The sequence below is a fragment of the Anopheles gambiae genome, chromosome 2 (assembly GCF_943734735.2).
Source record: "Anopheles gambiae chromosome 2, idAnoGambNW_F1_1, whole genome shotgun sequence".
Classification (NCBI taxonomy): Eukaryota; Metazoa; Arthropoda; class Insecta; order Diptera; family Culicidae; genus Anopheles; species Anopheles gambiae.
The window spans coordinates 2,617,234-2,642,444 of NC_064601.1; the positions used below are offsets into that span (position 1 = coordinate 2,617,234).

General features: G+C 50.1%; 1 protein-coding gene across 2 annotated transcripts; it reads left to right on the top strand.

The window, feature by feature from the left end:
* The first annotated feature begins 145 nt into the window (after positions 1–145).
* LOC1281881 (E3 ubiquitin-protein ligase TRIP12) lies at positions 146–25,154 on the top strand. Of its 2 annotated transcripts, none has more exons than XM_061651891.1 (9): positions 146–927; positions 13,094–20,314; positions 20,393–20,732; positions 20,806–21,167; positions 21,263–21,559; positions 21,646–22,380; positions 22,472–22,660; positions 22,749–22,950; positions 23,030–25,154. In XM_061651891.1, exons 2-9 carry the CDS (start codon positions 13,556–13,558, stop codon positions 23,491–23,493), a joined length of 9,348 nt encoding a protein of 3,115 aa, XP_061507875.1. In that variant the 5' UTR covers positions 146–927; positions 13,094–13,555; the 3' UTR covers positions 23,494–25,154. The 2 variants fall into 2 exon arrangements, with proteins under 2 accessions (XP_061507875.1, XP_061507874.1); XM_061651890.1 differs by lacking the exon at positions 146–927 and adding an exon at positions 7,930–8,172.
* Positions 25,155–25,211: the final 57 nt, after the last annotated feature.

Below are 25,211 nucleotides of genomic sequence, written 5' to 3' on the forward strand. Positions count from 1 at the left end.
CGCAACAATCAGCGATTTACAAAACAGCTGATATTCCTTGAAATTTATGTTCTCGTCGCTATCACGCACACCAAACCAACGTTCCGAACGACGCTGCACGCACACAGCCATGAAGGGTGCGTTAGTTCCGAGTAGGCGCAGTTACGCTTTGCGTACCGTTACGCCATACTGAGCCTTATTTTGACAGTTCTAGGTAAAGCTGCGCGTAGAATAGAAACTTTTTCAATGGAAGAGGGATAATCTTCGATCTGAAAGGTATTTGATGTTTATTAGTCCCTTAATATTAATTTTATTGCGACGCATAGCATGAGACAATGTGCACACACGTGCATCGTGCTCGTGAAGGTTCTGTCAGATTGTGATTGATTTTTCTAAATGCGCCCGACACGTGCTGCCACCTCCCAGTACGCTCTCTTTGTTTCACACACGCATGTACGGAAGTTTGCGTTCGTGTGTGTATGTGTGTGTGCGAGTATGTGGCTGTGTGTGCGTGGAAGCGAAAAACTGAAAACAAATCTAGCTCTAGCACCACTTTGCATTGTCAGTGGTGGATGCACAAAGTGAAACTGTGGTGTGCGCGAGAAGCAAACGCTCCCAATTGGACGGAAAGAACTCTACAGCCAGTGCTTTCAAGGTGAAATAGACATTTGGGCAGAGTGATCTAGCCGTTCTGTTTTTGGGGCGAGCAGCATCCGCGATAATGTGTGGCAATCATCGTCAGTTCGGTGGTGTGGAAAAGTGGAAAGATTTTATCGCAGCCAACGCGTAGTGTTGCTATCCAGTGATTATTGATTTTCCAAGTGCAGTGTGTGTGAGTGTGTGTGTGCGTGTGGTGTGTTAGCCCTTCCAAAAATGGACCCCACGGAGTTAAATCTGGAAATGACAATATGGAAAACGACGATATGCTTCGCAAGCAGTCTCAGCAATGTAAGTGCCGTAAGTTGCAGATTAGGGTGAAACATGGATTAAAAAAGAAACACCATCGCCATAGCGAGTTTTTGATAATTCTTCCCTATCTTGGTACCGTTCAAGATGTCATGCGTAGTACCCACAGGGAGAGGCAATAGGGAGATGTGCGCATTATTGTGTTGCAAATGGAGCTTTAAATTGGAAATATGGCCGTCATGGAATGCTCCAAGTGATCATATCCATTATAGCTACATTTAAGCATAATTTTTCAATTCATTGAACGATGCAAAGAAAAAAAAAGTAAAGAATTAACTCCATCTTTCAAGGTAATCAACAGAAGGTCTGCGCGATTGGTTCCCCAAGTAACATTTTTGGAATTGGGACACGACGATCAAATCGACGACTCTAGATTTTTACGCATGATTTGTATTAACTTCCTGTCAAAAGATTATAGGGTTGTATGGCTGAAATCCAGTTTACGCCAAAGTTTACGCATCGTGTGACGTCCGTATAAACTCAACAAGTTTACGATTGATTTATTTGGGAGTCCGTAAACTTCCCGTCAAAAGATGAAAGGGCCGTAAACCAGTTTACGCAAAAGTTTTCGCTTCGTGTGACGTTCTGTTTGTAACTTAACATATAACCCTCATGAAAGTGTATCATCAAAGTTACTTTATTTATTGATGTGCGGTACTATCGATCCTTAATTCTGTGTTCAGTGTGGCATGTATTAAACAAAATAATTAATAACCACGATCATTGTCCGATGTACTATAGATGCATCAATTATCTAATGAAGAATCTGGGGTATCGTATCACTCAGATTTTTTGAATGAAAAATAGTTTGGTGATACTGCATCTGAAATCAAAAGTTCTTCCTACACGGCAAACTCGCTATTCTACTTTAAATTCAAAACTTTATTACTCAGTCTTTCAAAGTGGACTATACCAATCGTCATGGATAAAACTTTAACGATTGGAAAATCAAATATCCATATAGCGCGTGGCCACGGAGCTGAAAAAATGTTGAAAAAATTTTCAACTTCGTCAAAATTGCTTGTCAACTGCAAAAAAGAGCTTTTCTCGTGGCCGCACCAAAAACATACACAAGAGCGACAAAAAGTTCCAACATCTGAATATCATTGATATTTTGTTTAAGAAGCACTAACTAGGTACATAAATCAATTAGAATCATGCATTTTAGCATTATTATCATAACAATGGGTCACAACTGCGCCAAATATCTGTTTGTTTACGCTTTTTCACGAACGTCAAATTTTGTCAACTTTAGTCAACTTTTTTTCCTGGCTGCTCTAGGTCACAAAATTTTGACAAAAGCTCAAAATACAAAAAAAATTGTTAGCATTTTGTCACTCCCGTGGCCTTTCGCTTATAGAAAAAAATGAAAGCTCCATAAAAAAAGCCCTCAAAGCGTGAAAGCTATCCAACTAACAGATGTGGCCACCGTTTTTTTGTTGCTTTTTTAGAATGCATTAGTCCGTTACCATCTGCTAAACGCAGTCTTTTTAGATTCCTTTTAGGGCTTATGCCGTTTAGAACCCGCTTAGTGGTCGTATAGTGGATTAGTGGCACTTGAGAAGGGACTAAAACAGGGTTCTATATTTTGGTCTGTGCGCTTTTGGTGCAAGTAAACTACCAAGTAGTGGTATTTTCACGTTACTTTTATGTACGGTTCATTGACAATATTGTAATATCTTAGACATATGACCACGATGCGGCCACTGTGCTTCGTGTGTCAAACTTGATCATGACCGCTGTCATGATCATCGTGCGCGCGGCAATGAACAATAAACGTCATTCGTTTACGGATCGTCGTACCGGCAACATCTTCAGTCTTCTTCTGTGTCGGTTTATTTCTTCTGCCTTTATTCTTCTGCCTTCGGACTGTGCTCAGTTTGAGTTCATCGGTTGATTTGAATTAATTCAAATTAATTCTAATCATTACATCTCAGAAGTGGGATACGTCCTATCGACTACACCTGTTTTGCTGTTTGCACCCTCACGATAAAAAGTATAGCGAAAAGTGTGTGCGTGTGTATGTGTGTGCGAGGTGACGCCACGATCCGCCATCGCGATGCCTACAAAAGATGAGATGTTGTGTGCTCTTGAAAGTAAGGGCATAGAAGTCCCCGTTACGGCTTCTATTCCACAAATTCGGAATATGTTTTCTGAAAACGTTCTACAACTAACATCAGCGGAAGCAGTCGCAACAACCTCACGAGGTGAGATATGCCCCCCGTCGAGCACCGCCATAGCCGCCACCACCACCACCTCCGTAGCTACCGTCGCGGCAAATTGCGCATCCACCATTTTGAAAGGCGACAACGATACCGATTCTGCCACCATTTTGAGTGCTTCCGTAGCTTGTGCTCCCATCGCGCTTAACAATGAGAATTCTTCTTCGCTTCCTGCTAACGCCGACAACGAAAATGAACTCAACGAAATGCGACGACGCTTGGAACTTTTAGAGCTTCGCCAAAGGGTCCAAACCCTTGAATATCAATCGGGAAAATTTTCGGCAAGCGATTTGAAGCTAGATGGAATTATTGAGCCTTTTACTGGAGACGATGCATCAAAGTGCATCATTGAATGGCTTGACGAGCTAGATCATCACTTTTCTCTGTGCCGCGTCCAAGATTCTGATAAATTCTTCTACGTGTACCGTTTACTGAAAGGATCTGCTGCTATGGTCGCTAAAGCCTCTCGTGCTTCAACACTGCAACAATTAAAAGACGAGCTGGTTGCAAACTTTTATGTGACACCCACGACCGAAGGCGTCTACCGACAGCTGCGTAACCGTCGTCTCTCGCCCCATGAGACAGCCCTGCGTTACGTATTAGATATGCAGCGAATCGCCAGTCGCGCATCCGTTCCTGAGCCTGAATTAATTAACATCATCTTCGAAGGGCTTGGCAGTCCGTCCCACACCGCTGGAATGCGTTTTCTGGTCGAAAAAGTGGAGGATTTGAAGCCACTTTTGAACAAGTTCGAGGCGATTCGACCACGATATGTTGCTAAATCATCCGAGACGCCCTTTCCCAGTGATCGCAAACGGGTTACAACTAATCGGGGAACAACACCAACAACTGTCCGTTGTTTCAATTGCTCTCAGTTTGGTCATCATCAGAGTGCTTGTACACGCCAACGCCGCCCACCAGGAGCTTGTTTCCGTTGCTTCCAGCTGGGACACAACTATAAAAGCTGTCCGAATGCTGAAACCAGCGCTGCTGCTTATCCGGATGCGGCCAATCGCGTTGATATCGATAATGCAGAAACACTGCCATTAAATGAATTGCACGAGGTGAGTGCTTCTTTTCTTAAGTCAGGGAATATAATCATGACAGTCAAAGAATATTCCTTATTTGATACAGGTAGCCCAGTAAGCTTTATTAATGAGAAGATCGTACCTTTATGCCTGCTATCTGATCCAGTTCCTTCCAACTACAAAGGTTTAGGAAATTCGCATCTTTATACTCGTGGCCAAATACACTGCCGAATTCAATTCAGGGAGACGATTCTCCATCACATGTTTGTTATACTGCCACATACATCTATGGCATGGCCAATAATCATAGGGAAGGATCTACTTCCAGCACTTAATGTTCATCTTATGTATTTCAAAGATCACATCCCGCTTAAACGAACTTGCATTATCCCTACAAAAACTATAGAGGAACAAAAAAGGAACGTTAGCAAATCTGGTATATTAGATAATGCCTTTAGTGAAATCTGTGCTATTGATACATTTGAATCTGAATTTAAACTTGATACTGGCCCTTCTCTATCCCTCGAAGAGACTTCAACCATTTTGTCTATTTTTGAAAATTCTTATATAAATAATACTTCTAAAAATAATGAACTATCAAATCACTGTATGAAAATTAATCTAACTAATCAAACTCCTATTTTCACAAAACCTCGGAGATTATCATACGGGGAACGTAATCAAGTGAAGGAAATCGTTTCAAACTTACTTAAAGAAAAGGTTATAAGACCTAGCAATTCTCCTTATGCTTCGGCTCTGGTACTCGTGCGAAAGAAGAATGGAGAGGTTCGAATGTGCGTGGACTATCGACCGTTAAACAAAATTACTGTGAGGGATAATTACCCACTACCGTTGATTGAAACATGTTTAGAGCATCTTAGCAACAAAAAGTTTTTCAGTTTACTAGATCTCAAAAGTGGCTTCCACCAGATAAGGATGGAAGAATCTTCCATTCCCTACACTTCTTTCGTCACCCCTGATGGTCAGTACGAGTACACCAAAATGCCCTTCGGTCTTAAGAATGCCCCCTCTGAGTTCCAGAGATTTATTAACTCCATTCTTCGTGAATTTATCGATGATGAAAAAGTGGTCGTCTACTTGGACGACATTATAATAGCCTCCTTGGACTTTCAGTCTCACTTAAAAACCCTTCAGGCAGTTCTAGAGAGAATCAAACAATGTGGCCTTGAGCTTCGCGTTGACAAGTGTAAATTTGCGCATCAAGAACTTGACTATCTAGGATACAAAGCAAATGCTTTCGGTATTCGACCTAGTGATCGGCACATTCAAGCCATTAGAAATTATCCGATGCCTATTAATGTTAAACAACTCAGAAGATGTTTAGGACTCTTCTCTTATTTTCGACGCTTTGTCCCTTCGTTTTCTTGCATTGCTAAACCACTCACTAACTTACTTCAAAAAGATGAATTATTTAACTTTGATACAAGCTGTTGTGAAGCATTTGAAACATTGCGAGAGAAACTTACTCAATCCCCTATCCTTGCTATTTTTGATCCCAAAAAGGAGACTGAGCTTCATTGCGATGCCAGCTCGTTCGGCTTTGGTGCTGTATTATTACAGAAACAAGAAGATAATAAACTTCATCCTGTAGCTTATTTCTCGAAGACAACATCAAAAGAAGAGGCAAAGTTGCATAGCTACGAGCTAGAGACGCTTTCCGTTATCTATGCACTTAAAAGATTCCATGTATACGTACATGGGTTGCCTTTAAAAATCTTTACTGACTGCAATTCATTGGTCGAAACCTTAAAAAACAGGAATGCATCGGCTAAAATAGCAAGATGGTCTTTGTTTTTAGAAAACTATGATTACACAATTCATTACCGATCTGGAACTTCTATGGCTCATGTAGACGCTCTAAGCCGAACTGAAGCCGTTGGAGCAATCAGCGACTTAGATCTTGATTTTCAACTTCAGATTGCTCAATCCCAAGACCCCTTAATAAATACCCTACGACAAAAACTTGAAGCTGGTTCTGTTCAAGGATTTATCCTCCAAGATGGTTTGGTATATCGTCAGTCTTCCACAAATCATCTTCAATTATATGTGCCACGAGAAATGGTAGACAATATTATCCGACACAATCACGAAAAGATTGGTCATCTTGCCATCAGCAAAACTTGCCAAACCATTAGCCAACACTATTGGTTCCCTCATATGAAACCAAGAGTTGAGAACTTCATTAAAAATTGTTTAAAATGCATCGTCTATTCAGCACCTCCAAGAACTAACAACCGAAATATGTACAGTATTCCAAAGACACCCGTACCATTCGACACGTTGCATATTGATCATTTAGGACCCCTACCCAACATTACATCTCGCAAGAAATATATATTGGTTGTCATAGATGCCTTCACCAAATTTACAAAATTATACGCTACCGCTACAACTAATACTAATGAAGTATGTGAAGCTCTCACTCAATATATGTCATATTATAGCAGACCGAAGCGAATTATAAGTGACCGTGCAACATGCTTTACTTCAACCGCATTCAAAGAGTTTGTTGATTCTAATGATATCACTCATGTTCTTAATGCAACCGGTTCCCCTCAAGCGAACGGGCAGGTGGAACGTGTTAATCGTGTACTTCGCCCCATTTTAAGCAAATTATGCAATTCTTCTGACCATTCTGATTGGAGTTCGCATTTGAGATCCGCTGAACATGCCCTCAACAATACTGTCCATAGTTCCACAAGCTTTCTTCCTTCGATTCTTCTTTTCGGCATTGAGCAACGAGGCCAGATCTTAGACGAATTACATGAATTCCTTAATGATAAGCATGTTACAACAAACCGTGACTTAAACCTTCTTCGTTCTGAAGCGTTATCTAACATTGAATATTCACAATATCGAAACGAACAATACGTAGCCAATAGAACCAAGCCAGCCCCTAGTTTCTCTGAAGGAGATCTGGTAGCTATCAAATACACAGATTCCACTAATGCAAATAAGAAACTCGTCTGCAAGTTCCGCGGCCCTTATATAGTTCATAAAGTACTTCCCCACGACCGTTATGTAATTAGAGATGTTGATGGATTTCAGATCACGCAGATGCCTTATGACGGAGTTTTAGAGGTAGACAAACTTAGGAAATGGTCTAATAACATATAACATGATGTATTACTAGACAGCATCGTATTGCTTTAATTAGAATAGAATTGAGGTCAATCCTAGGTCAGGATAGCCGAGCTGTAATATCTTAGACATATGACCACGATGCGGCCACTGTGCTTCGTGTGTCAAACTTGATCATGACCGCTGTCATGATCATCGTGCGCGCGGCAATGAACAATAAACGTCATTCGTTTACGGATCGTCGTACCGGCAACATCTTCAGTCTTCTTCTGTGTCGGTTTATTTCTTCTGCCTTTATTCTTCTGCCTTCGGACTGTGCTCAGTTTGAGTTCATCGGTTGATTTGAATTAATTCAAATTAATTCTAATCATTACAATATCTTAATTATATTTCTAAACTGACTTTTACTGACTGAAGTAAGCCTGACATAATTACAAATAGCCTTAAATAATAATATAATTTTTAAATATAGATATACGGATAGTCCTACATAATCTTTTTAGAATATTTCATGATTTACAATAAAAAGAGATGTTGAAACATGCACCATCTTGTCCCAAACGTGACCCAAAACGAACGTCGCACAAACACGTTACTTGGGAAGGCTGGGCTGGCAAGCAGTTTGACAATTACAACTGCCCACACCAATACACGCTCACACGTCGAAGCACGGGTGCTGCGCTTGGTGCCGTGTGCGTGTGTTTTGAAATCGAACGTTAACGTCAGTAGCACGAAAGAGAAGGAAAGGCACAGAGGTGGTTTTTCTTCCAGGGGATCATATCGTTGCGACATTTCCTTTGTTCAACATCTGAAAATCACCAGAAAATAGTCGTACTTTCGGTGAAATTGTGGTTCAAAGTGTCGTCGAAATGATGGTAAGTAGGTTGGCACCGTGTCGGGGCTGTTCCGACCCCCGGAACGGTTCTAATTACATAATGAAAGGTGCGGAATTGCACGAAATGTGGTGTGCCCGTGTCGTGTAAAGATGGCTGGTCGACAAAGTCATCATCGTCGTCGTCGTCGTGTGGAGCGTTCAGAATGGAGCGTAGAAATTAAGATCCAGAAGCTGGGGCTGGTTTATTCACAATTTCCCCCCAGGATGGGCGATTAAGACGCGTTTTGTGCGTGGAATGTGTGCCGACATTAGAGGTTACGTTCGCCACCAAATCGGCTCGAACAACTCGGCCGAGCCAAGAGGCTATAGATAGAGGTAGCAGGCCATTTTGTTGAAAATTTCTATATCAGCACTGTCAGCAGCGCTAGCGCTGCTCCGCCTTCTGTCAGCCAGTACGGAAAGCTGTGCTGCTGCGAAAACACTTGCGCTAGCATTTTCGTTTCATGAATTTATGATCAGAGAAACAATACGAAATTAACCAAATGCCAAGCATTGTAGAGAATTCACCTCGCAATTCGATTTTTTGCTGTGAGTCGCTCAGCTAGATTGCTCTGTCCGACCGTCATCATCATCGTCGTCGTCATCGTCGTCTTCGTTTCTTGTCGGTCGGGTGTGTACGTACGTATTAAAAGATGATGCGACTGCTGCTTTTAAATATAAATATTAGAACCAAATCATCCCGATTGGTGTTGTAATTTAGCAGAGGCAGCACAGTGATGTTGGCAACGTTGGTTTCGTGCGTGTGCGTCCGTGTGTGGTATGGCGTATTTGTGCACCCCATGACGTGTTGTAGTGTGTAGTGTTCGATAAAAGTTTGCTCTGGGTGTGCTTTTCCTGGTGGCTATTTTCACACACACACACACGATTAAAAAAATCGAACTTCTGGTTGCACCGATCTGTATCGATTGGACTTCAGAGGGGCTGTTTTATGATGATTTACAGGGAAATGCTGTGAGCTTTTGTGAGCAACATTGGGGGGCAAACATGTGCGAACATGTTGGGGGCTTCTCGTTTGGATGAAGTTGTTGTTCGATTCATTCTTTTGCAAGCGTTTCATTCCTTTTTCGATCTGCGATTGCAAACCAGTTGCTGTGACGCAGATGGAATCAATTCCACGTCGAAAGGAGGTAGGTGGTGTGCTTCCTGTGCTATCGACACTTTCCGTAGATAAAGATGTATGGAGTTTTTCTTCGCCCTTCGGGGTTGCTGCCAGTCCAGCCAAAGCCAAAGGGAAGAACGAGTTCAAAGAGTGTATCAATTGTGCCTTATCCCCGGATTGCTTTGAATGCGCTTGTGTAAATCTCATGCAGCTGGTAGACAGCATGCCATGCAGAGCATGCTTTTATTGCCATGCTTCTATTACGACGATAGGAGGACGGTGCTGTCATCCGCGGCGTATTATACCGAACAACGCAGAACGGCCAAGTGCGGCGATGGTGGTGCTGGTGGATTGCCGATGCCACCAATGTGCAATAATCAGGGTGTGTGTGATTTTATAAACGCGACCCCTTCGCCTTTTCGCCTTCTGGCTGGCTATACTACTATATCGTGGTGCAGGGGCTATACACACTCACACGCGAGAGGGATAAACACGCTGACGCAGGATTTACTTTCCTGCCGAGGGAATCATCATTACACACGGGATATGCTGCGACACTACCGTGGCCGTGCACATTACGCCGTATGGCTAGCATGGAAAGGTCAGTAACCTTTTTCGGTGGAAAAGTAGGCCCGGAAACAAGAGCTAACTCCTGCTTGGATGGACCGAGAGCAGCAGCAGCATATGTGTGGTGTACGCGCGCATATACGCATTTATGTTTTATTTCTTTCCCTTTCCCAATTAGCCCATCATTTTATGCGGGTTGAAACATGTCTCCCAGTGCGCAGTGCCGTCGTCGTACGTTGTGGGTAGAACCTTTTTTTTTTGGGGCATTTGGTTAACCACGTTATCGTTGTTCGCGTTGGCATGAATTCGGGTTTGAAAAAGCGGTCTGGCCCGGGTAGAGTGTGTGTGTGTGTTTCTTCTGTAATCTTATCGTCCTAGATGTTGCTATGGTGATTATTTCTGTGACTTTCGATTGTGGAAAGCAATAATCAGTAACTCAGTAATGGCTATTTGAATACGTGCCCCTCATATCTGTGTTTCCAGTGCGAGACAGGAAAAAAGCACTCAAATGACGAGACTTTTTCCCATGCATCATCATCATCACCATCATTGCCACAGACGGGTTTGAACAGACCAAGAAGGATCGATTTTGAACCGATGTGTAGATTCCGTTCGTGAGGCGACACAGACCGAAGGACCTTTCTAGTAATTACGAACGCGCAACATGGAGCAAAAGCGCATCATGTGAAAAAGGTAAACAACGGCAACGGACAGTCAACACGAAGCATGCGGTGCAGGATGCGCGTGTCATCATTTGGTCCTCTGGTGCAAGGATGAGAAGGAAGATAAATCGCTGCATCGCATGGTGGTGGTGGTGCTGCTGCTGCTGCTGCCGGTAGTACCCCTTGATAAATCCCGGATTGCCAAAGCAACCAAGTTGCTGCTGAGCCAAAGCTTTTCCTGTGGCAGGTTCGGTCGGGTTTGCACAAGTGTGTTGTTGATGATGGGTCATTCTGTAACAGAAGTAAAAAGAAAAAAATGCAGAATTGAAGGGATCGGCTTTACAGCCGTTTCAGGTCCCCCTACCTGGTGCGAAAGAGCGAGACAAGCGGTAGCTTATGTTTGGAAACATAAATTTTGTAGCATTAAGAGCGCTGACTCGTGATGTTCGTGTGTTTCATGGTTGTCATGGTGTGCCATGGAGTAGTGAGTGGTTGGTTGGAGTAGGGAGTAAATTAGGTTGGTTGTATACAGTTACACATCGCATGTGTGTATAGAATTAGTAAGGGATTTAAGTGACTTGAAAACATAGATTCCAGAAATTGGCTTAAATTACTATTAAAACCCGAATCCAACGAGTTTAAGGCGGACGTCGATTGGCACAAACTATCACAAAGCCACCCCGCCATCATCGTCCTCTTTCTGTGTATCTGGTGGTGTAGTACTATTTGAACATAGCACACACCCCCCACACGCGGATAGTTGTTTTGGAGCGTAGAGCACGTTGGCGGGGCCCAGCCAGCCAGTCAGTACACTCACACGATGGACGGGTCAACAAACATAAATACGGTACGCTTTCTGCCTGTGCCTGTTTGCCCCGAGACGCACATAGGCCGTGATTCCGGTTTTCCACCCAGAGCAGCAGCAGCGTGCGTTTTTCGAACCGCGGGCGCAAGGAGATGATGATTAAGGTTTCGTTTTCGTGATTTTCCTTTCTTCAGTCTTTTGTCTGGCCGCCGGGGAGGCTCACCTTATGCTTCATGCGTCGTCGTGTGGCTGCAAACATAGAGTGTAGTCTCGCTACACGAGAAAGAGAGAGAGAGAGAGAGAGGACCATGCTGCTGGCAACAGGCAAACAGCAACCGATTCTGAACCGAACTTGACTGAACTCTCGACCAATGAATTAATGTGTTTCCTTCGCTCGGGTTCGCTTGGTGCCGTTTCCGTGCGCTGCCGTTGACTCGCACAAATTCATTCTAAGTGAAGGTGCTTTTTTATGTTGCTGGGCCTTCTTGTGGTGAGGTGTAGTAACCTGTGATGTGTGTGTGTGTGTGTGTATGTGTGTGTCTGTGTGGTTGCGCGTTTCGGTTGGTTTGTCCATCCGTCCGTGTATGGTTTTTTAGAGGGTTCGACTTCTTCTGACCCTGTTCTGTCGCTCTCTCTCTCTCTTTCTCTCGCCATCTCTTTCGAGGCTCGCTGTTCAGATGTTTGAACGATGAGCCGTGGTGCCAGCCATGTGCGAGGGAGGCTATGCTATGCTGCCGGCGACAACGACACACAATCGCAACAACATCGTCGTGGCTCTGGGCTGTGTGTGTGAATGTGTGTGTTTTTTTTATTTATTCCATTCCTGTTGCTTTTGATGCGTTATTGAAATGGACAATAACCTTTATTTACATTCGGCATATATCTTTCTCCTTCTGCTGCTGCTGCTCTACCCTTTAGCATGACAAAATAGGGTGCTTTGTTGCCGGAGCGAGCAGCAGACATGGGACGGAACCCATCAAACCACGACTCTGAATACCCACTCGACAGCGAGCTCGGTTCGTTCGCGTTTCGAGCTGTGCGTTCTCTCAGTGCGTTTCCTCTTTTTCTCTGTTCTGCTTCCTTTCGCACTCTTTTACACGGTATAGCAGCAGAGGCAGAGTGCGTGAACGACAGAGCAGACCGGGTACAGACGGAGCAACACAAGTCGCGACAGGAAAACAACCAGACGCACCATCGACGGTTGTGTGGTAGTAGTAGGCTTTGTATTAGGAGGTTGAAGTCGCACAGCGAGCGCGGCTATCTGCATCATAACACGAGAGAGAGAGCGAGAGAGAAAGAGAGACGAATAGTGCGAAGGGAATCGAAAATCGTATTACAATCTCGTCCGACGCACGGTGGTGAATATTGTCATTAGAAGGCGTTCGACAGGCGTTTTTCAGCAGATATTTTCGCTCATTCCACGGTCAAAATCTTAGTTCATTGCTCTCTCTCTCTCTCTATCTCTCACTCTCCGTCCGTGTTCTTGGGATTGTGGAAAGTGTCACCTCGGAAGGTATGGGCATATACCAGTGGAGGTGTTGTGAGTCCTGTTGCTACTTGTGTAAAAAAAAGGAAGCTTTTAGCTTCGGGACGCTTTTGCGTGGGGCGCGCTCACAGCTATGCTGTGCGCCATGTTTGTTATCCGAAAGGGAAACATTGCCTAATGTTGTTTTCAATTAGTTGCCATCATCATAGTGTCCCGTCTGTCGGACCATTAGCGAGTACGAGCCTGGACCCTAATCGAGTACTTGAATTGTTTTTATTTCAGATCTAATTTCCCCTGGAACAGTTGCCTGGTGAAAGACAGCGCTTTGTGCCGGGCAAATCGTAGAGCAAGAGCTGTAGCCCATTCGGAACACGGTTAGATTGCTCTCCCAGTGGCTCAGTGAACAAGTGCAACCGCTCGGACACACACGCACAATCGGATCGGGAGGTGTTTTTGTTGCGCTGGAGTGAGCTCCGGAAGGTGTGGTGCGGATTAATAGAGGGAGTTTTAGCTTATGGACTAAAAATCGATCAGAGCCAGAGAACCGTGCAACCGTGTACGTCTGCGGACTCGGTCGCTTAGCGTGTGGTTGGATTGTGTAGGTTGTGTGTGCGTGTTAAGGAGAAGCGAACGAGTTTTGTCGTCGAGCAGAAGTGATTTGCCCCGCAGCTAACGCGCTTACAACAATCGCACCACGCAGCCGGGTATGTTTAATGGACACAGGGAGCCTTGTAAGCGTCGTCTATGGCCGAATCCGTTGGTAAGCAAGTGCTCTCTGCAGTGACGGAGGGGCATCATCATCTACAGCAGCAGCACCAGCAGCCACAAGCGAAGCAACAGCAGCAGTCCAAGGAACAGCCACAGCAGCAGCAGCAGCACCCTCATCAGCGCAAGGACGTCACTGTCAGCAGTAGCGGTAGCGGCCAAGCAGCACACCACAGCGAAAACCGTCGGTCCAGAGCGGGCAAATCCTCCAAGGGGGACGCAAACCGAAGTAGCTTATCCTCTGCCCGGGAGTTGCCCGGTGGGGCTGGTGCCCATCAGCAGGCAGAACCTGCCGTAAAGCAGGAACGCTCGGATTCGGCCGACAACAGCAAGCCCAGTCTGTCGCGCAGTGCAAAGCGAAAGCACAGCTTACCACTGACCGGGAGCAGTAGTAGTGCGGAGGTAGCGCAGGGTAGCCCATCGGCCGAACATCATCCAGTCGCGAAACGGCAGTCGTTGAATTGTAAGGCAGCAGCTGCTACCGCTGCCCCGGTTGCCTACCGTACGCGGTCGCGCACCACCTCCAAAGAGCTCGTGTTCACCGGATCCAGCGGCAGCGGCACTGCGGCCGGTGTCAGTAGTACAGCCGAGCACGGGTTTGATCTCAAACACCAGCAGCAACCACAGCACCAACAGCAGCAGCATCATTTGCAGCTTCAAGCAGCTGTGACACCACCGCCGAAGCTTGTCGACGTTCGAAACAATCGCAACAAATCGTCCACCAAAACAGCAGCACAGTCGTCGTCGGCTGCGAAGGGAGGAGGCTCCGGGCCCAACCCTCATGAGAGTACAAAGGCAGCTACTGGCAGCAATTCCACAGCATCATCCGAGCGTAATTCAGCAGCCGTAGATCGTAGCAGCTCGTCGGCGTCAACAGCGACCGATCACAACAGCGCAACGCCTGTGTCGTCCGCCGCCGCAGTAGAAGCGCAGCAGCACTCCAAAGCGAAGCGTGGATCCGTCATTGGCGCAAGCAATCATCGGGCAAACGGAGACGATAGCAGCGCTTGCAGTACGCCATCGCTAGCCTCTTCGTCGCGTGCAATCAGCAAAACCAAGCACAGAAAATCCGGCGGAAGCTCGTCGTCAGCGAAGCTTTTGCGTAAGATAGCCGACCGGAAGGGTTTACTCGCGGAAGACACCAAACCGGCGTCGAAGGCGACAACAATCAAAGCGGGCCAGCGACGCTCCAAAGGTGACCGCAAGTGGCAGCAGGAAACAACCTCAGCCATCGCTACGCGTCCATCATCCTCCAACTCTGCTGCAGTAGAGCAATCGGCGGTAGAGGTAGTCACCATTCGTAACTTGCGCTCACACCACCATCAGCAGCAGCAGCAGCACATAACGCTTACTGCGACCGTTAACGAGCAAGGACTTGTGACCGGCGCGCAGGTATCCTCGAGCGCAGCCCCGACCGCGTCGTCGTATTCTGCTTCTGCTTGTTCCGGTGGTGCGCAAGTGCCCAAAAAGCGCCAGAAAGTGGGGGGGGATCACAATAATCAACATACCCACCACCACCAGCCCCATCAGCAGCAGCACCCAAATCTGGGTGCAAGACTAGCGGCACGTAGTAGCGGAAGTAGAGAGCAGCAGCAGCAGCAGCAGCAGCACCACCACAATCACCACCTGAACACGGTCGGTCTGCAGCATTACCACCATCAACAGCAGCAGCAGCAGCAGCAGCATTTGGTAGTGCATCATCATCATCAAGGTCAGCAGCAGTTGGCGCAGCAACACTACACGCTACATTCCCAGCAGATACCCCATTATTCTGCCCAGCAACAGCAACACTTTCATCACTACCAGCAGCAGCAGCATCTGCCGGCGGCGGCCCATCCACCCCAACTGCTCCATCAGCAACAACAGTTTGCTGTGGGCGAGCCAAGTGGTCTGCACCTGACGCAGCAGCAGCAGCAGTACGAAGTAGCGGCGCCGAGCGGTGGCACGGCGATACAACAGCCGCAGCAACAGCAGCAGCAGCAGCAGCACGGGCGTAGCGGTGGAGGTGTTGGAGGTTTACTAAGACGCAGTTCTCGGGGCAAGAGTTCCCACTCATCCGCAACCACGGGGTCTTGCGTTAGCTCCAATCCAACCAACAATCCCTACCACCAGCCACAATCGCACTCCGCGTCATCATCATCGCGGTCCGGTAGCCATCATCATCATCACCGCGGTGGTGGTGGTGGCGGCGGCGTCGCAGCAACCGGTGGTGCCGCCCATCTGAGCAGCGCGGGCACGACGGTGATCGCCGGCACTTCCTCCTCGTCCAAGGGGGGCAGCTCGTCATCGTCGTCCAAGGGTGCGATCCTTTTGGCGACCAGCTTTGACGGCACGGGCGCCGCGGGTGGTAGCGGAAGTGGGGGTGGTGGTGGTGGCGGCCCCTCTACCTCGAATGCGATGGCCAACGATGGTTCTCGTAACAACAACAATAACAACAACAACAACAGCAGCGGTAACGATGGAGCAGGCTCACACCACCACCAGCAGCAGCAGCAGCAATCGACCCATCCGTTGATCAAGCTAACGAAGGCCGCCCTGGGGGGAGGAGGATCCTCGTCGGGCTCCTCGTCCGGAGTGCCATCGCACCCGTCCGGCTCGTCGTCGTCGGGCATGGTGGACGTGAACATGCTGCATTCGGGTGGAACGACCGCGGCCGGCACTACCGCATCGACCTCGTCCGGGTCGGGTGCGGCCGGCGGTAGCTCCGGTGTGCCACCGCACCCCGACTCCGAAAGCGACGACAGCGAGGTGGGCAGACTGCAGGCACTGCTGGAGGCGCGCGGCCTGCCGCCGCACCTGTTCGGAGCGCTCGGGCCGCGGATGCACCATCTGCTGCACCGCACGATGGGAACGAACAGCAGCTCGTCGAAGGCGCAGCAGCTGCTGCAGGGCCTGCAGTGCCCGGACGAGAGCCAGCAGCTGCAGGCCGCCATCGAGATGTGCCAAATGCTGGTGATGGGCAACGAGGACACGCTGGCCGGGTTCCCCACCAAGCAGGTCGTGCCGGCGCTGATCACGCTGCTGCGCATGGAGCACAACTTCGACATCATGAACAACGCGTGCCGTGCGCTGGCGTACATGCTCGAGGCGCTGCCCCGCTCGTCCGGCACGGTGGTCGACGCGATTCCCGCCTTTCTCGAAAAGCTGCAGGTCATCCAGTGCATGGACGTGGCGGAGCAGAGCCTAACCGCGCTGGAAATCCTGTCCCGCCGGCACAACAAAAACATCCTGCAGGCGAACGGCGTCTCGTCGTGTCTCACCTTTTTGGACTTTTTCTCGATCAACGCGCAGCGCGCGGCCCTGGCCATCACCGCCAACTGCTGCCTCAACCTGCACGCGGAAGAGTTTCACTTTGTGAAGGAATCGCTGGCGCTGCTCGCGCGGCTGCTGGCCCAGCAGGACAAGAAGAGCGTGGAAAGCATTTGTACGGCGTTTTACCGGCTGGTGGATAGCTTCCAGCACGATCAAGCGGTGCTGCAGGAGATCGCCAGCATGGAGCTGCTGAAAAACTGTCAGCAGCTGCTGATCGTGACGCCCTCGGTGCTGAACAGTGGCACCTTCACGAACGTAGTGCGCATGCTGAGCGTCATGTGTGCCAACTGTCCGGATTTGGCCATCACGCTGCTGAAGAACGATATCGCCTCGACGCTGCTGTACTTGCTGACCGGCTCGGCGGAGCCGGTGACGACCGACGTGGAGCTGGTGCCGCGCAGCCCGTCCGAGCTGTACGAGATCACCTGCCTGATCGGGGAGCTGATGCCACGCCTGCCGACGGATGGCATATTCGCCGTGGATGCGCTGCTCGAGCGACCGCAGCCGACGGTCCAGGATGCGGTGCAGTGGCAGTGGCGCGACGATCGCGGCGTCTGGCGCCCGTATTCGTCCATCGACTCGCGCATGATTGAGGCGGCCCACCTGAACTCGGACGATGAGATCAGCCTCAGCACGCTGGGGCGCACCTACACGATCGATTTCCACTCGATGCAGCAAATCAACGAGGACACCGGCACGACGCGCTCGGTACAGCGAAAGATAAACCACCAGCTGCTCGCCCAGCAGGGAGCAGCGGCTGCCGCGGCAGCAGAAGCGGCCGTCATCGTGAGCCCACCCTCGGGAAGTAACGCCGACAGTCCCGCTGCAGGAGGAAGCAGTGCGGAAGCGACCACCTCGACCGTCGGCACCGGTTCGCTGAATCTTGCCACACGACCGCCGAATGCGCAGCGTGACGCAAGAATCGCTTGCCTGAAGGAGGAGCGCGGACTGGCAGCCCAGTTCATTCGCAATCTGTTCTCCGTGCTGTACGAAGTGTACAGCTCCTCGGCCGGCCCGTCGGTGCGGTACAAGTGTTTGCGAGCGCTGCTCAGGATGGTGTACTTCGCGAACGGTGATTTGCTGCGGGACGTGCTGAAAAACCAGCTCGTCTCATCGCACATCGCCGGCATGATGGCGTCGAACGATATGCGCATCGTCGTCGGGGCGGTGCAGATGGCGGACATTCTAATGCACAAGCTGCCCGAGGTGTTCGGCATGCACTTCCGGCGCGAGGGCGTCATGCATCAGTTCAAGCAGCTGACGGATCCATCGATACCGATCTGTGCGGCGCCGTCGCCCAAATCGACCGGCGGAACGCAGAGTGCGCCCGCCTCGGCCACGCTGCATCCGAGCGGCAGCGGGCAAACGTTCGATTTCGACAGCAGTGCCATTGCCTCGAGCTCGAAGGCAGCGGGGGGTGGCCAGGTGGCAATAGCGATCGGTGGCAACGCCGGCGGATCGCACGTGAAGAACCTGTCGTCGGCGATGATGATGGCGAGCAGTAAGATGGGAACGCATCAGCACCATCAACACCTTTCCCACCATCATCATCAACAGCAGCAGCAGCATCAGCAGCAGCAGCCTTCGTCGTCCGCGGGCACAATGGCGATGAGTAGTGGCGGCAACAGCTACACGACATCAACTGCCGTCGCCGCCGCTGGCACTGCGATAAACCTCAACAAGTCGTCCTCGATGCGACAGCAGCAAGCGGCGCCGGTCCATCACCACCACCATCATCTGATGAATCTGATCCCGCACTCGGTGGGTGGGCATGTGTCGACCGCCGGGCAGCATATGCCGGTGGCCAACTTGCATCACCACCTAGACCCCAGCAACAGTGGGACCAGCGTGCAGCCGATGGTGCAGGCCGCTCCGGGCACTTCGATCGTAACGGCCACGGTCACCACGACGAGCAATGGAAACATTCTGCTGAATGCCATCTACAATTCGGCTGCCGCCGCCGCCATGAACCCGATGAACCATCATCAGGCGCATCCGCACGCCCATCCACAGCCGCATGCCCTACCGCACCATCAGGGCCACCATGCGCAGCAACCGACGGGAGCAACGGTGACGCATATCTACCAGCCGCCGCATCACTTTTCCGACGCCTTCGGCGGCTACAACGTTGCCGTGACGGACCAGCAAACGAACGTGGCACTGCTGGCGGGCACCACCCTGGTAGGAACGCCCAACGTACCGCCCCCCGCGGTCGTTGGCAACAGCAATGCGGTAATGCACGGTGTAGCGCAGGGCGGGGGCATGGTGGCTACTTCGAACAGTGGCACCACGGCGACTGGCACGGCCCATCACGGGGCGCACGAGAGCGGCAGCAGTGGCAGCAGCAATCCGGGCCAGCTCAAGATGTCCGACATTCTGAAGCGCAAGGTACCACCGAAACGGAAATCGCAGGGCAGCTCCAAATCCAAATCCCGTCACGATGATGCGCACGCGTCGTCCGGTGGGGCGGCTGGGTCGTCCTCGTCTGCCGGTGCTGGAGCCGCCGGTGCGGCCGGTGCGAGTGGTTCTTCGTCCGGTGGAGTGTCCTCCGTGATGCAGGAGTTCATCAACAAGGCGACCACGATGGGAGCAAGCTCATCGTCCTCCGGACGACACACACCCGCGTCCGGATCGGGTTCTTCCCGGTCGCGGTTTACGGGCACTTCCAAGACGACCTCGTTCCTTGCGTCTCTAAATCCTGCCCGCTGGGGCCGGCAATCGTCCTCGTCCTCGACAGCGTCCACGTCGCACAATGCTGCGTCGTCCGGCTCGGGCTATGGCAAGGACGGCAGCGGCGGAAGCTCGTTGAACAAGAGCCACTCGAACTCGAACCTGATCGCGGCCGGTAATCGCGAGAAGGCCCGCCAGTGGATCCGCGACCAGGCGATCCAGTTCGTAGGCCGATACTCCGCGGACACGGCTAGCGGGTCGGCCGACGGTGCTGCCGGCGGTTTGGGCGGCGGTGTGCTTCAGCAACACCCGGCCTGCACCATCCTGATCCGGCTGACGGAGGCAATCCGCAAGCTGGACGGCCGCGGGGAGGAATGCCTGAGTGCGCTGCAGGAGCTGCGCGACATCCTGATGGAGAGCGACATATCGCCGTTCGAGGTGAACCATTCGGGGCTGATCCGGGCGATGCTGAACTACATGGCGAACGATGAGAACCCGCTGGTCGAACGGGCGACCCGCTTGCGCATGTTTTTGCACGTGTTCGCCGGACTGCCGCTCGATGCCAGCTACTCGCACGTGGGCGCCGGCACACCCGCCGGCATGGACGGGGCCGCGTTTAGCGCTCTGGTGGCGAAGCTGAACGGTTGCGTCACGCAGCTGGAACAGTTCCCGGTGAAGGTGCACGATTTCCCGGCCGGCGTCGGAGGACGATCCAACACAAGTGCTCTTAAATTCTTCAACACACATCAACTGAAGGTAAGGAAGCGCGGGGAGGGGAGAATATAAGAGGAAATGGTTGATTGACGTCGTGCTTTTTGCCCTTTTTTCTTGCAGTGCAATCTTCAACGCCATCCAGAATGTACAAATTTGCGCCAATGGAAAGGCGGTACTGTGAAAATCGATCCGCTCGCGTTGGTGCAGGCCATCGAGAGATATTTAGTCGTGCGCGGGTACGGCGGCATCCGCGTGGACTCGGAGGAGGACTCGGAGGAAGACATCGATAACATCGATGCGGCGGCCATGATTTCGATGGGTGGACTCAAACACAAGCTACAGTTTTTGATCGGCGAGCATGTGCTGCCGTACAATATGACGGTGTACCAGGCGATTCGGCAGTACTCGCCGCTGGTGAATGATCAGTCCGAGACGGACACGGATACGGAAACACCGATTGGTAAGTTTACTAAACATTGTGCCGCAACAGCCAAAGAACGGTTGTGATCTAATGCGGTCATGTCGATTTACAGGAAGTGCAAGCATTTGGGTACAACAGCACACAATCTACTACCGTCCCGTGGAGGAAGAATCGAACGGTTCCAGCAAGGGTGCGTCGGGATCGTCGCGAAAGAATAGCAAAAATTCCTCCCAATCCAAGCTGATGCGCAGAAAGCCCGAGTTCTGGATCGACGGACAGGTGCCGGCAGTGGTGTCTCCGCTCGGACCGTTCCTTACGTCGAAGCTGCCGGACGTGGTCACCGTCCAGGATGCGTCGCTAGACGCACTCTGCATGCTGCGCATCATCAACGCGCTCAATCGGCACTGGACAACGCTGTACTTCTCTGTGCCGCACCTGCCGATTGTTCCGCAAGCGGAGTTTATTCACTCAAAGGTAGGTGTAGGGCAAACGACGATGAATGCGCAAAGGCGAGCGACGGAAGAGACACGCTAATTTCCTATTTTAATTGTCTTCCTTTTATCGCGTAGATTGCGGCCAAGGCTAGTCGGCAGCTGCAGGATCCGCTAGTGATCATGACCGGCAACTTGCCGCAATGGCTGCAGCAGATTGCAGTAGCGTGTCCGTTCCTTTTCCCCTTCGAAACGCGCCATCTTCTGTTTTACGCCGTTTCGTTCGATCGAGACAGAGCGCTGCAGCGTCTGCTTGATACGACACCTGATCTCAATTCGGCTGACACGAGCGAGCGCGTAACGCCGCGTCTCGACCGTCGAAAACGGGCCATATCCCGAGAGGACATACTGAAGCAGGCAGAATCGATCATCCAGGTAAGTGGCAAGGCAGCAAAGCCAGCGAGCGCGCCTTCTTTAGACGCGTGTTGTTCACCGTGTACGCCGTGTTTTCCTCTCTGTAGGACTTTGGCCACTCGAAGGCACTGTTGGAAATTCAGTATGAGAACGAGGTCGGCACAGGGCTGGGGCCAACGCTCGAGTTCTACGCACTGGTCTCGACGGAACTGCAACGCTGTGATTTAGGCTTATGGAACGATAGTGATAGCTACAAAAACAATAATCAACAATCGACCTCGATCGCGGACAACATCGTCAAGTCATCGATGGGCGGCGGGGCGCTCGAGGACGCCAGCTTGGACACGACCACGACGGCAACGACGATGGCGCTCGTCAGCATGACGACCACCACCCGCTCCTCGCTCGGATCGAACCGCGGCAGCGACGAGGCCGCCAACAACAGTGTCAGCGGCGTCAGCGACGACAACAGCAGCTTCATCATCAGCAACGACAATTCGCTCAACATGCTGATCGAGCAGTCGGACCATCTGCTGCAGCTGAATCCGCAGCAGGCGGAGCTGGAGAACAACTCGACGCCACCGCCGGCTCTGCCGCCGTCGTCGTTCGCCGACGTGGAAGGCTTGATGATAACGCCACTGGCGGGCGGAGTGGGCGCAACGGACGGTACGGGCAGCCCGGCCGTCATCGGCGCCGGTGCCGTGTCGTACGTGAATGCACCGCGAGGACTGTTCCCGATTCCACTGAGCAAGACGGCGAAGACGTCGCAGATTTCGCGCCTGAAGCACAAGTTCAAGTTTTTGGGCAAATTTATGGCTAAAGCTGTAATGGACAGTAGGATGGTAGGTGCACCTGCTTCGCATTCTGTTTCATTCTCATGGGACTTTTAGGTTGCTTATTTCATTCTCCTTTTTTCATTCTCTTTTTCCGTAGCTTGATTTGCCCTTCTCCATTCCGTTCTACCGCTGGATGCTGAGCGAAGAGAGCTCACTTGGGCTGTCCGATTTGGGTCAGATTGCGCCAGAAGTGCAGGGCACATTGCTCCGGCTGAACGAGATCGTGAAGCAGCGAGACCAGATCCAGGCTGATCCGACCCTCAATGCCATGGAAAAGACTGAAAAGGTGAATTGGCGCTCGGGAGGATCTCCCGCAGCTCTCTCCATCAGATGGCGTAACTAACACAAACGAACTATTCATTGTATATTTGCAGATCGAAGCACTGGATTTGGACGGATGTCCCATTGCAGACCTAGGACTGGACTTTGTCTTACCGGGTCACCCGAACATCGAACTGCGCCGCGGTGGACGTGATATGGCGGTGACGATCAACAATCTGCATCAGTACATTTCGCTCGTAACGCACTGGTTCCTTGCCGAAGGAGTATCTCGTCAGTTTGAAGCACTACGCGAAGGTACGTATCTGCCCGAAAGACGCGGGTCTGATGTGTATGTGTCGACGTTTCGCCTCATTTATCTTGTTTTCTCCTTCAGGATTTGATACCGTCTTCCCGATGAGCCGTCTGCAAATGTTCTACCCGGAGGAGCTGGAGAACGTGTTCTGCGGATCCGGCATCGGTGGAACCAACCAGCAGCGCTGGGACGTCCGAATGCTGGCGGAAAGCTGCCGAACGGACCACGGCTTCAACCAGGACTCGCCGGCGATTCAGTTCTTCTACGACATTCTCGCTACGTACAATCGGGACGAGCAGCGGCTGTTCCTGCAGTTCGTCACCGGCAGCCCACGGCTGCCAACCGGCGGCTTCAAGGCGCTCACGCCACCGCTCACGATCGTGCGCAAGAAGATGGACGGCAACCAGAACCCGGACGAGTATCTGCCATCGGTGATGACGTGCGTCAACTATCTGAAGCTGCCGGACTATTCGAATCGCGATGTGATGCGCCAAAAGCTGAAGATGGCCGCCAGCGAGGGAAGCATGAGTTTCCATCTGTCGTAAATCCATGGTGCTCTAGATCATCGTGGCAAGAAGTGTGCGCGTGTTTCCGTTTTGTGGAGCTTTTTTGATTGGTTCGCTGCGAGAGAAGTAATTCGTCATGCACATTGTGCAAGGTGTTTTCATATGCTCCTGTGCGCTGATGATAAGAAATCAAGTTCAATACGAAGCAGCACCGCGGGTGGGTGGCCATTGCAAACAATATCTAAACCTCTATTCCTCCGTGTGGTAGCTAAATATATGATGATCGTTGTGCTTGCACGAAGAAACGGTTGCCGTACGGTCGTCGTCCTGGCAATTAGAAGGGTGCGTGCAAACCGGATCGGGGGCGGCTATACCGCCCGATGTAAATAATCTCCCCCTTTTCACTACTCTACCCCCGTATACATACATATAAAAAGCTCACAACAAATCTTAAATGATAATGGAATAATCCTTATTGGTAGAATCGAATAAAGGGCAAAATAACACAACCAGACACTATTGATGGAGATAGGCTGAGGCATGGTATCGTTTCAATGCGTCTGGTTAGAGACGTTCGAAGGTTTTGTTTATATTTCAATGCGAAAAGCTGCAATTGGGCGTATTTACCATTACGACCACCCAAACACACAGCTCTTGGAATTCGATTGAGAACGTGTCGAGAGAGAAAGAGAGAGAGAGATAGGATTTCCTTTTGCAGCCAAATACATATAAATATATATATGCATAGACGATAAATAAGCAAGTAGTAAGACAAATGCTATAAGAAATGATACACACTGGGGGAACACACAGCCACACACATAAGAGAAGCGAGATAAGCATAAATCAACTAACAGTACACTATCAATAGAGCGATTAAGGTAAACCAACCTATATATTTGCTGCATACGAGAGAGAGCGAGAGAGAGAGAATGAAGAAATCACATAGCCGCGGATTCTGGACCTGCACGAGCGTCGTGTGTGTTCAGATTGAATTTAGTTCCATTGGAGAGCTGTTTTAAGTTGGCTTAAGCTAAGCGCGCAAGTAATGTTGAGGCGGGGAGGCACACAGTTGTATGAAATCCCACCGCAATGAAAACAGACCGATGATCTGTTGAGGCAGAGTTAGCAGAGCGCGGGGGTTGGTAACTAGTGAAATTCGAACAGACAGTGTGTTGTATATTTTAGATCGAGATCGATCGTTCCCTTTCTTCTTTCATGTGATGATGAAACACAATCGAAATGAGAAGCGTGTGCGAAGTAACGTTGTTTTAACAAATTAAATTTTAGGTAAGCAAGAATTACGTCTTATGTTCATAACATTTCATACACAATATAAGTACGGGCTTTGAAAACATTTCTGTGTGAATTTTGTTTCCTTTTCAAACCAACAATGTTTGGGATTTACAATCTCGTGAACCCCAGGTAGCGTGTGCGCCGCGCCGCCACTTGAAGGTGTAGCTATTCTCAATCCCCTTTATCCAAGAATTGGTATGTGCAGCGGGGGCAGGAAGGAACTGCTAGCTCAGAATGCGCCTATTGGTGTGCGAACTTATCAGAAAACACAGATTCGGTGGATGACACCGCACTCGGCAACAAAACACATGTATCGTTGGTAGTGTTTAAGCATATTCACCCAAGTATCGACATACGTATATACCTAGAGCTAATAAAATTCGATGGTCATGTGGTCAAAATCACTATTAGCATGCTGGCACACACGTGTTTGAAGGAACGAATTGAAAGAACCATCTTCT